The 14,288-nt window shown below is 50.7% G+C and overlaps 3 protein-coding genes across 3 annotated transcripts; 2 read left to right on the forward strand and 1 right to left on the reverse strand.

Moving 5' to 3' along the window:
• Positions 1 to 881: 881 nt before the first annotated feature.
• On the reverse strand, positions 882 to 2,549 carry CGCS363_v003709 (uncharacterized protein; the record flags this gene model as incomplete). The annotated part of the gene is made up of 4 exons (XM_036635558.1): positions 882 to 1,270; positions 1,325 to 1,727; positions 2,199 to 2,466; positions 2,521 to 2,549. The coding sequence occupies 4 exons, from the start codon at positions 2,547 to 2,549 to the stop codon at positions 882 to 884; spliced, it is 1,089 nt and encodes a 362-aa protein (XP_036500310.1).
• A 4,348-nt stretch (positions 2,550 to 6,897) lies between these two features.
• Positions 6,898 to 8,008, forward strand: CGCS363_v003710 (Glyoxylate/succinic semialdehyde reductase 2; the record flags this gene model as incomplete). The annotated part of the gene is made up of 4 exons (XM_036635559.1): positions 6,898 to 6,924; positions 6,976 to 7,161; positions 7,213 to 7,544; positions 7,615 to 8,008. 4 exons carry the CDS (start codon positions 6,898 to 6,900, stop codon positions 8,006 to 8,008), a joined length of 939 nt encoding a protein of 312 aa, XP_036499316.1.
• Positions 8,009 to 9,987: 1,979 nt separating this feature from the next.
• CGCS363_v003711 (putative transporter) lies at positions 9,988 to 12,014 on the forward strand (the record flags this gene model as incomplete). Its single annotated transcript, XM_036635560.1, has 6 exons — positions 9,988 to 10,381; positions 10,437 to 11,453; positions 11,505 to 11,583; positions 11,637 to 11,701; positions 11,759 to 11,886; positions 11,943 to 12,014. 6 exons carry the CDS (start codon positions 9,988 to 9,990, stop codon positions 12,012 to 12,014), a joined length of 1,755 nt encoding a protein of 584 aa, XP_036499315.1.
• Between the last annotated feature and the right edge of the window lie 2,274 nt (positions 12,015 to 14,288).

Here is a 14,288-nt window from a genome sequence, read left to right on the forward strand (position 1 = left end):
CCGCTGAGCCAACTCAGCAGGTATCGGCTCGCGGACCTGGATGTTGGAGCCTTTGACTGCTGCAACGGCCGCTGAGATGAGCAGGATGATAGACCTGAACCGCATTTCGATGAAATAAGTTGCGATTGGCTGCAGTCTGTACAATCATTAGCCTTACTGAAGAGAGTAGTGACCCAAGTCATGGTTCACTTACCGCTGACCCGGCTTGAAGCGAAGTGGAGTAGAGAGAGAGAGAGTCAACGTCGGAAAGTGGTTAACAACGGTCCCACAGGGCCTGGCTGATTGTGACACAAATCCTTCACTAGCGGCTCGGGAAGAAGCGGTGGCCGAAGACTTTATAGACAACAATTATCATATGATGACGGTGGTGTAATTGAAACCCCATCTTGCGGTGGCCAGCCTATCTAGACTCGTTCGGCTCGACACCCGTCTGACATCGTCGGATGCGACGTTGAAGCAAGGCACCCAATAGTTCTCTTATTGGGGAAGCTGGTTACTGCAGCTAGCCACTAGCTCATTCAGCTCTGGCTGCACTCGACAGAAGAAGCAAGCGATCATCCGTGCTTAGCCCTGTCTCGAATGAACGACCATGACAGGTTGGACCTTCGGGCGTTTGTTTCGCTGAACGATGGGTGGCGTTGGCCATGCTCAGTCATTGGATGTTGTGATGGACCGAAGGCGAGCCGAACACCGACTGAAGAGGAGATGTCGGATATGAATTGCACTCCGTGAGCTCTCGCCCCATTGGTGCAGCTTTGCCTATTGTCTGGATCCAGAGGAACTCGACGTTGACGATTGTAACCGACGTGGTGGGATCAAGACTATGGTAGTGTAATAAACGGCGATTACGCCAACCACTCCACAGCATGGATGCCCAATAGCTACGGATATTCGCGTGACGAGGCCGGACTGCTGATAATTCGACCGATCATCGCGAGAACGGCCATTGAAACCCCTCTCTCTTCCAGTGTCTGGGTCAGGCCACTGATCTGAGGCTTGAGTTGATCGGGGAACTCGAAGTCAGAATTATCGGGGAAGGAGATAGGTGTTTGAGACGTAAGCAGTGTGTACGTCTCGTAGTAAACCTCGGCATTTTTCCATCGATTGGCAAAGCCAGACAAGGTCGATCCACAATCTTCCAAGGCCTGTAGGGTATCGGGAGCTTGGAACGCTGTGCTGCGATAGATGTAGGGAGTTCCCCAGAAGCAAGAAATGAGAATAATTCCAACAGTGAACTGTTCGAGAAGCTGTAACACTCGAAATAAGTGTGCTAAACATTAGATTGAATTCGGGGGGGCATGGCAACCTACCGTGGTCCACGTACAGTACACCATAGGTCGGTGTTCCTGGATACGACGAAAGCACCTCGCATTCTCACTGGCTGCAGTCAAGAGAACAGCATGATCGTCAATGTTGGGGACGGCTAGCTCGTTCTGAAATAAACAGCAGATACAGTAGTTGTAGAGCATGAGCATCGATAGCGGATGACAGTTGGTTGACCTGTCGGTATTGCTGGAGATGAGTGGAATCATTCCTTTCCATTGATCCAGTTCGGCCTTAATCTCGTGGATATTTTGAATTCGGTAATCGCTCTGGCCGTTCAGAGTTCGCATCTGCTTCCAGAACCTCCGTATCTTTGATTGAGTCCGACGAATTGCGAACAGATGCTCGAAGTTCGCATCGATTAGGCCGCCATCGAAGGTAAGCCAGATGCTCTGGTTCCAAATCTTTGCACGAGTCAGTCTCACAGTCATTTGAGCAGCGCAGGCAGAATCGGCACTAACCTTCTCATCTAGTACATCAACCAACTCATGCAATCGATGAGGCCACGTCAAGGCTATCACTTCGTAGACTGAGTAACAATGTATGAGCAGCCCTCTGTCCTCACAAGTCTCCGGAACAGCTGGGGTGGGTGTGACGTCCAGACTCGTAAACGATCCCGGCGCTTCGTAGTTCGACAATCTTCGGGCGATCTCTAAAGTCGATTTTCCGGTGTTGTCTCGTAGTTGAAAGTGATTCGGACTGTGGAGAGCATAGACTAGGAGCAAAAGGTGAGCCTTCAATTGAGCGCTAGGCCCCTGGAGAAATGCATCTGGCAGACAATGAACCACGGCTTGACTGTAAAGGGACGTGGACCGCGCGATGTGTGGGCAGCCTCTGGTAGAGGGGCTTGAATAGAGAGCACCTATGGCGCATACCATTTGGACGAAGTAAGACTGATAATTGTTGGAGGGCACCTTTTGTTCGACGCACGCTTGGAACCATTCAACAAGGACGTTCTCGTCCAGAAACGACCAGTTGGGGTGAACGAGTTGGAAATAACAGGCTAGGTCGGCTCTTCTTAATAGCCCAATGTCGTCGTCAGAGGGTGGGTTGGGAAGGAATGTGTTATCGTGAGTGGCGGATGGTGTTTGGATCATGGCGATGACGCCATCTCGTGATGCTGCCAAAGAGGGCGAGCTGCGTCTATGATGCTGTCAACGATATGACACTAACATCTCCCCAGGCCGTCCAACTTACTCTGCATTGATTGCTTGCATTCTCTCCATGATCTCCAAGTTTGACGATGATTGTAATGAGGAACCGGCTTCTGTGGTGACTGTGCTGGGCGATCGTCTAAGGGATGGTGGATCCAGGGTAGCCGTGCTTCCGAATGTCGATTGTCTGGGAAGCGGCTGATTTGACGGATTTCCCTGCTTCCTGATCAAGACCATACAGTTCGCCAGACTTCTCTCGACCTGGGCAAGACGCATCTCAAGTCCTTTGACGTACTCCCATGGCACCGATGCAGCATCCCTGGGCTTTCGCTCCTGGAACCGAACACATTCTGACCCTGCTCTCTTGCATTCACCGCACTTGGGAAGGGCATGGTCGCACTTCTTCTTCCGATGTCGACAGCGTATACAGGCGATCGATGGTATGTCGCTTGGGCTTGATGTTCGCGTCATCTGACGAGCCTTCGGTGTATTGGTTTGGTCGGGTCCTGGGCGGCTGCTTCTTTGTGGGTCGACTGGAGGTCCCCCGTACGCACTCTTCGCGTTAATCTTTGAGAAAGTTGACGACACCGTTGAAAAGCCGCCTTGGTTCTTCTCTTTGGTATCTGTAGGAGCAGGAAGCGTGATGGCATGGCGAAGGAGTAAGTCTGGGAGCAGAGAATAAGGCAACAGAGGCATGCACGGGTGGTCAGGGGTGATAGCCGTAGACGATGCGTTTCGTTAGAGACTTTAGGGTACAGAACTGTCGGTGGAGTCTTGCAAGGTAAGATGGAGGGCGAAGGCCACCCCCCCTGGACAGGGCTGCCACGCTGGTCCGATCTCCTAGGCGCACACGGCCACTTGGGAGCTCTACCCCCCCCGCACGATTCCAAGGCTGTTCCCCGCCACTGGAGTACAGCAACACGAACTATACCATGCGATTCAAATCCGGCCATAGTAGTTCCTATGGAAGGACGAGTCCTAAATCTGACGTACATCGAGTCATTGACTGCCCTTCACACAAGCCTAGCCGCTAGTCCAACCAACCACTACCACATTGACGGATCAGCTACTCTCCCTACGCAGAAAGGCGTAGGCACAATTTTGCCCTAAGATTAGATGCCGGTCTTTCTCGTTGCCATAATACTGGCTCCTCTGAATTCGGTTCTCTGAATTCGGCCTATCTTCCAGTGGAACCCAAGTCCGCAAGAAGGTTATGGTTGCTAGCAACGGCAATCATCAACCTCAAGATCAAGTTTCTGTAGACTTTCCTTCCAAACCCCTGGGTAAATCACTCTCGGCGGACACTTCAAGGAGTCCAGTGGATTGTTGTCCGTAGCAAAGTCTCAGGGATCGAAGGTACAGAAGCCTTTAGCAGTGATTTACCGTCTGCCATTCTGCATCTACAGCGGATGAAAGTCGGTGTGATTTTGCGCACCGCATCGCGCTGCATACCAACCTTCTGACTGGCTGCGGATGGATGATACCCGTTACATCCGCGCGAGCCTTTACATGACGCGACGAGCCATGTTTATCGACAACATCGATCGTGATGGGCCTTGAGCGGGCCTCTACGTAACTCCCGGTCCTCCGTAAAATCGTACAAGGTCGCGTTGTTGCTGAAAGTTTACGTCAGGTTGGTATTCCCGTTGCTACAACCCCTAATTTGGTAATTTGGGACATCTTGAACTACGTCGCTGCATCCAAGGTTGGTATCAGTTGCATATTCTTTGACAGCTTCGTGGTGGGTTGCTTGTGAACTCTGCCAGCTGGTTGGGCAGCAAGTTGACTAGGCAATCTGGATAAACTTTCGCAAGGGCACCTATCTCCTTCGAATCCGTTCTCGTGAAGACACAGATGGGTTTTCCCCGGGCACACAGCAGCTTTCTATCCTTGGTGTACTCTGTCCGCTTTGCCCCCCGATATCCGTCCACAGATGCCGCCATTCGGGGCCGAACCAAAGAGTGGAGCCCGGTTTTCGGTGACAGACCCATAAATTGCCGTCATTGGGAGATTCTGTCGGACTGAAAGTCCGCCGCAGGAACGCCCCTTTGCCAGCCCCGGGATGATCGGCCCCCTTGGCGTGACAGGAATCAAGTGACACAAGCCTTCTTGCAGGACCTTTTGCCTAGGCAAGTTCTTGCCGTCTCCAAAGGCCCCGCCGTCAGATGGAGACATCTCCAACCACTTGGCTCCAAGCCAAACGCTTAGACCGCGTTGGTCAGCAATTTGTGAACTACAATACTGAGTAAGGCCGTAAAGCTGCCAGGGGTCCCTGAGAAACTTTACGTGACGTTACGTCGACAGCTGTAAAGAAGAACATGAGTCGGGTCCACTAAGAGGGCGGATAAATATTTAGGGGGAGCGGCTGCCTTATTCATACGCTGGCTTCACTCATGCGCACCTAACGATACTCGCGTATGGTCCGCGACTCTAACTCAATCGGGGTACTATAACCTACCGGTGGGATAGGAATATGTTTTGATATGCAATTGGCCCATGATGGCGGGGTCACTTTTGCTCCCTACGTACTGCTGACTGTTCATGCCTGTGAAAGCCTGAAGGTTCCTGTCTGCTATTCATTGAGGTGCTCTGTGGCGCCGCGCGGTGCACCTAAAGGAACCTTACATTACTATTGGAATGTCAAGGACACTGAGTTCGCTACTACTGCGAGGTATCCTCGTTTTCGTGATACGGAGAGAGCCCATGCGGGCTCAATTACAGAATTACCTTCTCATCTGGAATGAACCAGTCAGATGAATTGTAAAACGAAGTCAAATCTTTCCGCCGCTCCATTCAACCGCCTGTCTTCATTTACGAAGTCATCGATGCGTAGAGCATCATTCTGCTGCAAGAAGCCTCAGACACTGACCATTCAACGCTGTACGTGTAAGCGCTTAGCCGGCCCGTCGCAGTAAAGTCGCCTCTGTTCATTTTACAGTTCTCATGGGCGAAAACCCACGGCAAGCTACGCACAGACTGGGAATTTGCTTTTATTCGCAACATCAGGCGAGTTCCATCGGCGGGCGCCGTCGCTGCAGGCTAATGTCTCACGGCGCGCATCGCGCGCATTCCATCAGGGTGCACAATAGGTTTGATGGGGTGAAATTTCAAATCAGACCTTGCTCCACAGATTCAGGGGAGCCGGCTGGAGCCGTAATTGCTGCTCGCCTGCTTCCGATCGTCTGCCAGATGTTAACAAGGATGACGACCATATTTCAAGGGACGGTAACCCTGTTAGACGAACTTCAATTGAGAGTCTAAAGCTCTTAGGCTGCGCTGCTCATGGTTGACAGCCACGAGGTTTTACGGAGAGATTCTGCCTTTCCTGCCCGGGGCAAATTCCCCCTTACTGTCCATCTCGGACTCATTGGGTACGGACCTTCAATTGCAATACCGAGCAAAAACCGATAAAAGGCGTATCTTCTTTGTTTCTTCCATGTCAGACGCTCTCAATGATTGCTCGAAGTAGCCTGATGGACTACTCGACTCGAGCCAGCATGCTGGTCTCTCATTCGAAGTTGGCCACGATTGATCGTCGACCAGGAAGACGGTACTGCGGTGAGTTGAATCGCGCGGGAACGGACAGTCTGGGTGTTACGATGGATTTTGAGCGACATCTTGAACAAGAATTGTTGCGGATGAAAGATCTTAACGAACAGTGAGTTCGCAATCCGAGTTTGCAAATTGATGCCCTCATCAAACGTATGTGCAGGCAAGATGGTCCGTGGCACACAAGGCTCGGATTCACGGCGCAGCAGACTTCCTATTCGAGAAATAAAACCGACAAACTCGCACGTGATCACCTGTATGGCGGCCAGCAAGACCATGAAGCTTTTCTTTCAATTCTTACGCCTTGCTGAATCTTTCGGAAGACGATACGGATATCAATCAGATAGGCATCTTTCCGTATTTTTCGGGTAAGTACCCGGCTCGGGATTACTAAGATAATGACTCAAGTCAATTAGTGCATCGGACGTTGTCTCCGAAGGCCGGACTAGGAGCACCATCATTGCACAGCACAAAATCGCGTGGGTCCGATCACGGCCCTCCGAAGACCCCTGTAGTTTCTCGGTTTTCGGACCGTAGTTGCGCAGGTGGTGCTCCATTCATGTTCTTCAGTGACAGTAGCCACTGATGAGACTCGCCGTCCAAGAAATGCTTCATGTTATCAATCTTGACCCACCGAGTCGATAGGAATTGAGCCATTATCACCTTGCCTTCTTGTCGGATGGCAAGACTAATGATAACGGATCACATCCCGAGATCGCAATCCTATGCGTAGTAGAGGCTTTGTACATAAGATGCGTGTGAACAAGAAGGCATCTATTCCAGGCCATATGCCAACTTCAAGAAGCCCATTTCAACCCACAATATTCGGCTGCATTTACGACGAATAATACGTAAAAACTATCCAATCATCATGCAGAAGATCAATCCCGTCGGCTGGGTAGGTACAAGACGCTCCCTCACCAGGATACCTTGCTGAAACGACGACTAGTATGGCCTCGGCTCTATGGGCCTACCCATGGCCCTCAACCTGCATAAGAAGCTGCAACAACATGGGTCCAGCCTGACATTTTCGAACCGAACTTTATCCAAGGGGGATGCGTTGGTCGACGCAGGGGCCGTCGCAAAGAGCTCCATAGTGGAGGTTGCCCAAACATGCGATGACATCTTCACCATGGTAAGTCTTTGTCTGAAGTGGAGTTTTACCCTAGTCTGACCAACTGTTTAGGTCTCTGCCGACGCAGTCCTTCAGGCTTTGGTAAAGGAGCTCGTTAGCAGTGGCATCAGCTTGAAGGGCAAGACTTTGGTGGACTGCTCCACAATTCACCCTGACACCGCAGCAGCAGTGTCAGAGACGCTGCAAGAAGCTGGCGCTGTCTTTATCGCCGCCCCGGTCTTCGGTGCTAGTCCGGTTGCTCAAGCTGGACGATTGATCTTTGCCATGGCTGGCCCGCAAGCTACGATACAACGTCTGGAGCCTCTGGTCCTAGACGTCATGGGTAGGAAGGTGATCAACATGGGCGAGGATGTGACCAAGTCTCCCATGCTCAAAGTTACTGGGTAAGTGCCGAGTGCCCCTCCTATCCATTCTCGTATGATTCGTATTGCACATCTCTGACACTTCTGGTAGAAATGTGCTGCTAGTTGTCTTCTTGGAAGCTATTGCAGAGACTCAGGTTCTTGCCGAGCACAACGGCATCGGTACGAATGCGATGGAGGAGCTCATCTTCGAAAACTTTGGACCTGTTTTGGGAAGTTATTCGCGCCGCATGACCAGCGGCTCGTGGGCACCTAAGGAGGGCTGGGCTGGGTTTGCGGTTTCAAACACCATCAAGGACGCAAAGCACGCGCTGCGCGTGGCTGGTGACCTCGGGGTGAGAATGCCGGCTCTCGATATCGCAGCCAACAACATGCTGAGTGCCAGGGCCTATGGGGGTGAGAATCTGGACGGTGCTGCCCTATACGGAACCTTGCGATCTCAGGCTGGGCTCCCTTTTTGGTCAGAGAACAGTCGGCAAGAGTGATCTTCTGAAGATTAGCTGGATTTGAACATTACATAGAGATAGACTTTTCGTAGACATTAGACAGATACCCTACGGCAAATGAGGACACCGATTTTGATATGGATAATGCAGGACCGAAGACCAATGCTCACCGTGGGGAATGGCGACCTGAGGTCGCCGACCTCCGGGCCGGTTTCCGTACAAGTATGTCAGGATACGTCCGACCTACTGTTTGTCGCGTTCAACGTCGCCTTATTGGGTATCATCTGCCGAGACACAAAGGTTACGAGGTGATGTTACGAGCAATTTGGCGAAAGATTTGACGACGTGAAGAAGTACTAAAGTAAGGGGAATCGTTGCGAGTATCCTCGGCCGTAACTCCTAGTTGGTCGAGTATGTACAATGACCATGTCAAACTTCGTGACCACCAATGCGACTCAGCCCTAGATATGTGTCAAGACTAAATGCAGCGTATAATTTGCGTGTTCTAATGCCGCTTCGCTGGCCTCAAAGTACGAGCTCAGGGAAGCTCGGTCGTCGGTCACGTCGTTCGCGGATAGAACCTGGTCTAGTTCTATCGCTGACGGTTATGACGGATCAGATTCCGTCTGCACCGGAGTCAAACGGGAAAACCTTGCGCTGCCCCAGCTTAGCTTAGACTTCATCTGAAGCATCTGAAACAGTGTCACTGTCGGGAACATGGCAAGTGTCATCACGGGCCAATCCACTCGAAGACTATCACCTAAAACAGGATGCGCCACGTTGTGATTTGATCTAGCTTTCTGAATCAAGAGGAGCTTTTCTGCCGTGTCGGTGTCTACTAGTCAACCTCAGAGCTCTGTCGAAAATTTGCTGACTTTAGTGAAGAAGTGGGATGGTTTTGCTTTTGATTTGAGGCTAACTCCAACTTAGAATTGCGATGACTTACATATCAGAGGCTGAGACTTGGATTATTTCCCTGTTCGTCCGCCTCGTGCTCCGTACGTAAGGGCTTGACTATTCAGAAAAGCTTAATTCATAGGGCTCACTCATGTCTAGACTTCAACATCACCACGAGCCGGAGGAGAGTGCCCAATCAATTTTTCTCTACCCAATAAGGTTCATTGCGTCTATTCATTAAGGAGCCCGCGGGAAAAGGGGCCGACGTTTACCGACGCCTGCCCGGTGTGCCGGCCACGAAGCCCCACTCTTCTGCCGAACTGCGGGTCTGATCCGGCGAACTTTCGGGGGTTCAGGATCGATGACAGCGCAACACTTTAAACACATTCTGGCGCAGAAACCTTCGATCGCTGGGCGCATATTGAGTTTGGGGCTGAAGTACCAGTGTTTTCGTCATTGTGAGACTTGATGTCGACACCAGAGACCAGCTAAGTCCAAATCACCTCCTCGCAGAAAGTTGCCAAGGTGCAATACCAAGAATACCAAGAGACCGCTAAGGACTAAATCATATCTTGTCGCCGCGGTTTTCCTGTCGAGTCAATCACGTCTTTTCCTTGGTAGATCGCATCATTTTTGGGACTCAACAGCTCAAAACGCGTTTTGCCCTCAATGTTCCTACCTGAATTTTCGACAGCAATTGAGTGATTTGCGACAAGCAAGCATCAAGCACTGCCACGGCCAAGGGTCTACCGACTGCGAAGGTGATGATGTGATCAACCCTGGGCTGACTTTCAGCGCACGCGATGAGCAATCTCAACATTGGCAGTGGTTGAATGGCTTCGTTTTGGCCCAATCGAAGGGTCTTGGCTGCTTCACCCCTGGGGCTTTGTGGCCAAGGCTGCCTCTTTATCTGTGGAAGAAGATGACCACCCTCCGCGAAGCTCTTGAGCGGAGGCTGGGCATGCATAGAACCCATTTACTTGAGTGGTTTTGCGCTAGAAGGATTTTTCGGGAGACAATGTTCGCAATGGAAGGCTTAAAACCGTACAGGTCCTCGGCTGACCGTTGTCGTCCCGTGCTTCTTTGCTTTCTAGACGGTGCTTTGGAACCTCCGCGTCAATATGTCAGAGAAGAAGGAGATAGAGAGCTTGTCGACTCCTCCGTCGGAGCTTGACTGCAACGTCGACAAGAACAATGTCTCAAAAGTCGAGCAGACAGACGAAGAGATCGAGCGGGAAAGGAATCGGATACTTCGCGAGCAAGAGGAACTTCGGAAGCAAGATGCACCCATCATTCCAATCATGTCGTTTTTCAAGAAGAGAAGCGGCTATGACGAGAACGCGATAGCAACTCAACCTTCTGTTTACGATCATCCCTCCACCGCCAAATTCTTCCAACCGCACCCGCGATATGAAAATCTGCACCGCTTCGACCCTACCTTCCGCTGGACATGGGGCGAAGAGCTTCGTCTCATCAACAAGCTCGACTGGAAAATCACTTTTTTCGCATGCCTTGGTCAGTTCTTCGATGCATAGTACCGCCCCAGTTGCACCTACTTACTCCCCTATAGCATTCTTCGCCCTCGACCTGCCCCGCGGAAACTTGAGTCAAGCGAATTCGGCATCATTTCTCGAGAGTCTGGGGATGGACACCAACGACTACAACTTGGGCAATACAGTCTTCCAGATCTCGTTTTTATGCGCTGAGCTTCCCTCGCAGATGGTTAGCAAGAAACTCGGTCCCGATCGATGGATCCCATTCATCATGTGTTCCTGGAGTCTCGTATCCGGCTGCCAGTTTTGGCTCAGCGGGAGAACTTCGTTCCTTGTCTGTCGCGCGCTACTCGGCATTCTTCAAGGAGGCTTCATCCCAGACATGGTTCTCTATCTCACATACTTCTTCAAGTCAACAGAGCTACCCTTCCGACTCGCCATGTTCTGGACAGTCCGCCGCATCACCGACATTGTCGCACCTCTCCTTGCCCTCGGCGTCCTGCGAATGGATGGCCTCAGTGGATATGAGGGCTGGAGGTGGCTGTTCATAATCGAAGGCATCTTGACCATGTCGATCAGCATTTGGGCATGGTTTATGATGGCTCCGTCACCAACCCAAACTCGAGCACCTTGGCGCCCCAATGGTTGGTTCAACGAGCATGAAGAGAGGGTGCTGGTCAACCGCATTCTGCGTGATGATCCATCCAAGGGTGACATGCACAACCGTCAAGCCATTACTCCGAAGTTGCTTCTTCAGTCTTTGGCTGACTGGGAACTGTGGCCCATCTACATTTTCGGTCTCATATGGGAGATCCCGTCTGGTCCTCCCGACCAGTACCTCACCTTGACTCTCAGAAACCTGGGCTTCAACACGAACGACACCAACCTTTTGAGCATACCACCTCAGTTCCTCGGCGCAATCTTCATGATGATCATGACGTATCTGTCTGAGATTTGGGACTCCAGAGCCTTGTTTGGTGCCTTCACCCAGCTCTGGTACTTGCCCAACCTGATAGCCATGGCGGTACTCCCATCGAACAGCAGTCCCTGGGTGCAATATGCTGTTGTAACAGTCCTCCTATCTTACCCTTCGCGTAAGTCACTCGACTTGAGACAGCCTTAGAAACATCTGACCCGGATTCTAGCTCATGCAATGCACGTTTCATGGGCATCTCGTAATTCCCATTCAGTTCGCACTAGAGCTGTGTCGGCTGCGTTGTATAAGTAAGTCGGCCTTTGTTTGGCACCGAGCAGAAAGGAGTCTGATTGTTTCGCAGTATGATGGTACAGCTTGCTCGTGTAATCTACTCGAATATTTACCGCGAAGATGATAGACCGGAATGTGAGCATACATGAGTACCCACTCCGTGAACTTATTTCAGCTAACGTCGATTCTCAGACCGCAGAGGGAATCGCGTGCTCATTGGAATCTGCTGCGGGAACATATGCATTTATCTTCTAGCGAAAGTATTCTACATGTGGTGTAACAGAAAGAGGGAAACAGAATGGAACACCATGACAGAAGAGGTTAGTTTACCGGTAGTCTTTGAGCTGCTCTGATTAATAGCTAACAACTCTATTAGGAGCGAAATACCTACCTGGCTACGACAAAAGACCAAGGAAGCAGTAGGAAAGATGTTCGCTTCAAGCACTGAGTTTCAACTACGCTCGAGCCATGAAATACGTACACGTACTTAAGGATAGGACGATTTTCTCACAAAATACGAATCCTTTCCTTCCCACCCCCTTCTGGCTTTTTTCACAACACAACAGATTGGTGTCTCATGGGATGCCATATAGGTTTCTACTCGATGTATTGTTAGAGAAGAGGGCAGGAGACGGCTATCTGGACATGTAATACCCACATTCACGCTTGGCCGTGAGATACCTTGGCCCTTGCAAGTCCGAATGGAAGATGTTCCATCATCTTGCGGCATCCTAGAAGACAACTTCAGAATAAGTGCACGTTTACTTGTACAGATGCGCATGTGACATCCACTCTGGTAGCTCAAAGGGGCTTGCACTTCAAAAATACTCCGGCAAACCATTTCGCTCTGTAACAAGTTGGGACGAGGTCCTTCTTTGCCAGGAAAATATTGTATTGACCACAGGAAATTGGTATTCTCGCCTAGCTATGGCGGGACGATTGCCAGTCTCAAAGGGTGGCCGGCGGTTGTGTGGCCAGAAGAAAGTGTTTGTGAGACTCGTGTTCGAAGATTCGTCGAGGGGGATGAACCCCTCGAGCACAGCAAGCATCAGGTAAGACTTTACATCATGTAAAGTGATGAGTACTCTGTTCGAAGCGAGTGCTTAGAGAATTTCTTAGACGTTTCTTTCAGATTCAACCTGGATTTCTTACATGGAGGGTATTTAAAGACCGCAAGCTCAGCAACAGCCTTTTTGAATTGTCTATGTTTCCTGATCTCTAATGATTCTTTGACCCAACGCCTCTCCAGCTGCTCGAGCTACAACATCTTTCACTCAACGTCGGCCGTCGTGACGCGAGGTAAACCTCTAAGGATCCAGTCCAAGGCTCCCGGGCAAATTTCGTCAGTAATGGCCTGGTCAACGGAGAGTGATGTGACCATATCTGGCGCTGGTAAATGGGGAATGAATTTGATCGAGGCTAGGGCCATCCGTCGAGCTGCCCCATTTTGCATAACTGACATCGGGTGATGACATTCACGTTGGGCAGAAAGCCGGGGCCTCGGATACTGCGGGTCGTCTGACCAGACAGCACCAATATGGAGCTCAATGCCAGGGTGAGTTTCTCCGTCCATCCGAACAAGGGAATGAAGAAGCAAGCGTAGGTAGTCATCAAAATAATAGGTGTTCATCAAAGCCAGACGTACATCCAGCAGACCACATTCTCCACAACGGCTTCGTTCCAGCGGAGCATAAAGCACAATCTTCTTGATTTCTCCCAGATGATTCTGCGTGAATCGGTGGAAATTTTCAGCCCCAGGTATTGGAACGGACGGCCGAATATTCAACGTCTGCCAGAGCAATGGTTCAAAGAAGCCTTGCCATTCCTTGGAAACAAGCGTCTAGCTTGCCATCGGATGTTTGTGATCGTCTGAGGTCGTTGTCTCCAACTCCTCAAAAATCATGAGGCGTAGCTCTGGCGGAAGATGGGTCCAGCGACTGGTCTTGGTTTGAAAACGAAACATCTTGACGCTAGGTGAGCGGGGGTTCTGGGAAATCGAAAGCGAGATTTCAGTTTTTCGTGTATGGAAGTGCACTGGATTCCCTTGGGGTCGGTCTGCTTATATGCTTTATCTTGCATTTGAGGTCGTCAAGGTTTCTCACATATCATGCGGACCTGTGTGGAAGACCTCTCTGCTTTTGTCGTGACCGTTGACAGATTCAATTCTGGGATGGGAAATGATCCTCAAGGTGTTCATAAAGGTTACAGATCTCGTGCGATTAATCATACCTTGGGAACAATGAAACATCGAGCAAGGTCGTCCAATACGCCAATTTCGGTTGCGAAAATTTCTTCCCCCGCTTCCCTCTTACGGCGACTGTTCATACGAGAAGGCGTTCATATTGATAATTTGATAATTAAGATCAATCTTCACTGAGAGTTTACCGTGGCCCGTTCCCTCATAGACCACACATCCCTCAGGTCATCTATAATTCTCTGTATCTCTCCATAACCCATGCGGTCACGCATCTGATGTAATACCAGCTTCACTAGGTCAATGTCCTCCTGGGAGGTGACAGAGTAGCCTAAAATCAGCATGGGCCACGCACCCAAATAACAGCGCGTCCAGGTTTCGTATGCTTCTGGGCGACGCAAGATAGATAGAGCACGAACAACCTGCCATCGAGTTGTTTGTAGAAGAGGTGAGGTGGTGCCACCGGTAATTCCTAAGAGCCCTGCCTCTCTCGTTGACGGTGTTGAGATAGAGTACTCTGTGATGTAA

This window comes from Colletotrichum siamense (genome assembly GCF_013390195.1).
Source record: "Colletotrichum siamense strain Cg363 chromosome Unknown KSG_Cg363_contig02, whole genome shotgun sequence".
Taxonomy (NCBI): domain Eukaryota; kingdom Fungi; phylum Ascomycota; class Sordariomycetes; order Glomerellales; family Glomerellaceae; genus Colletotrichum; species Colletotrichum siamense.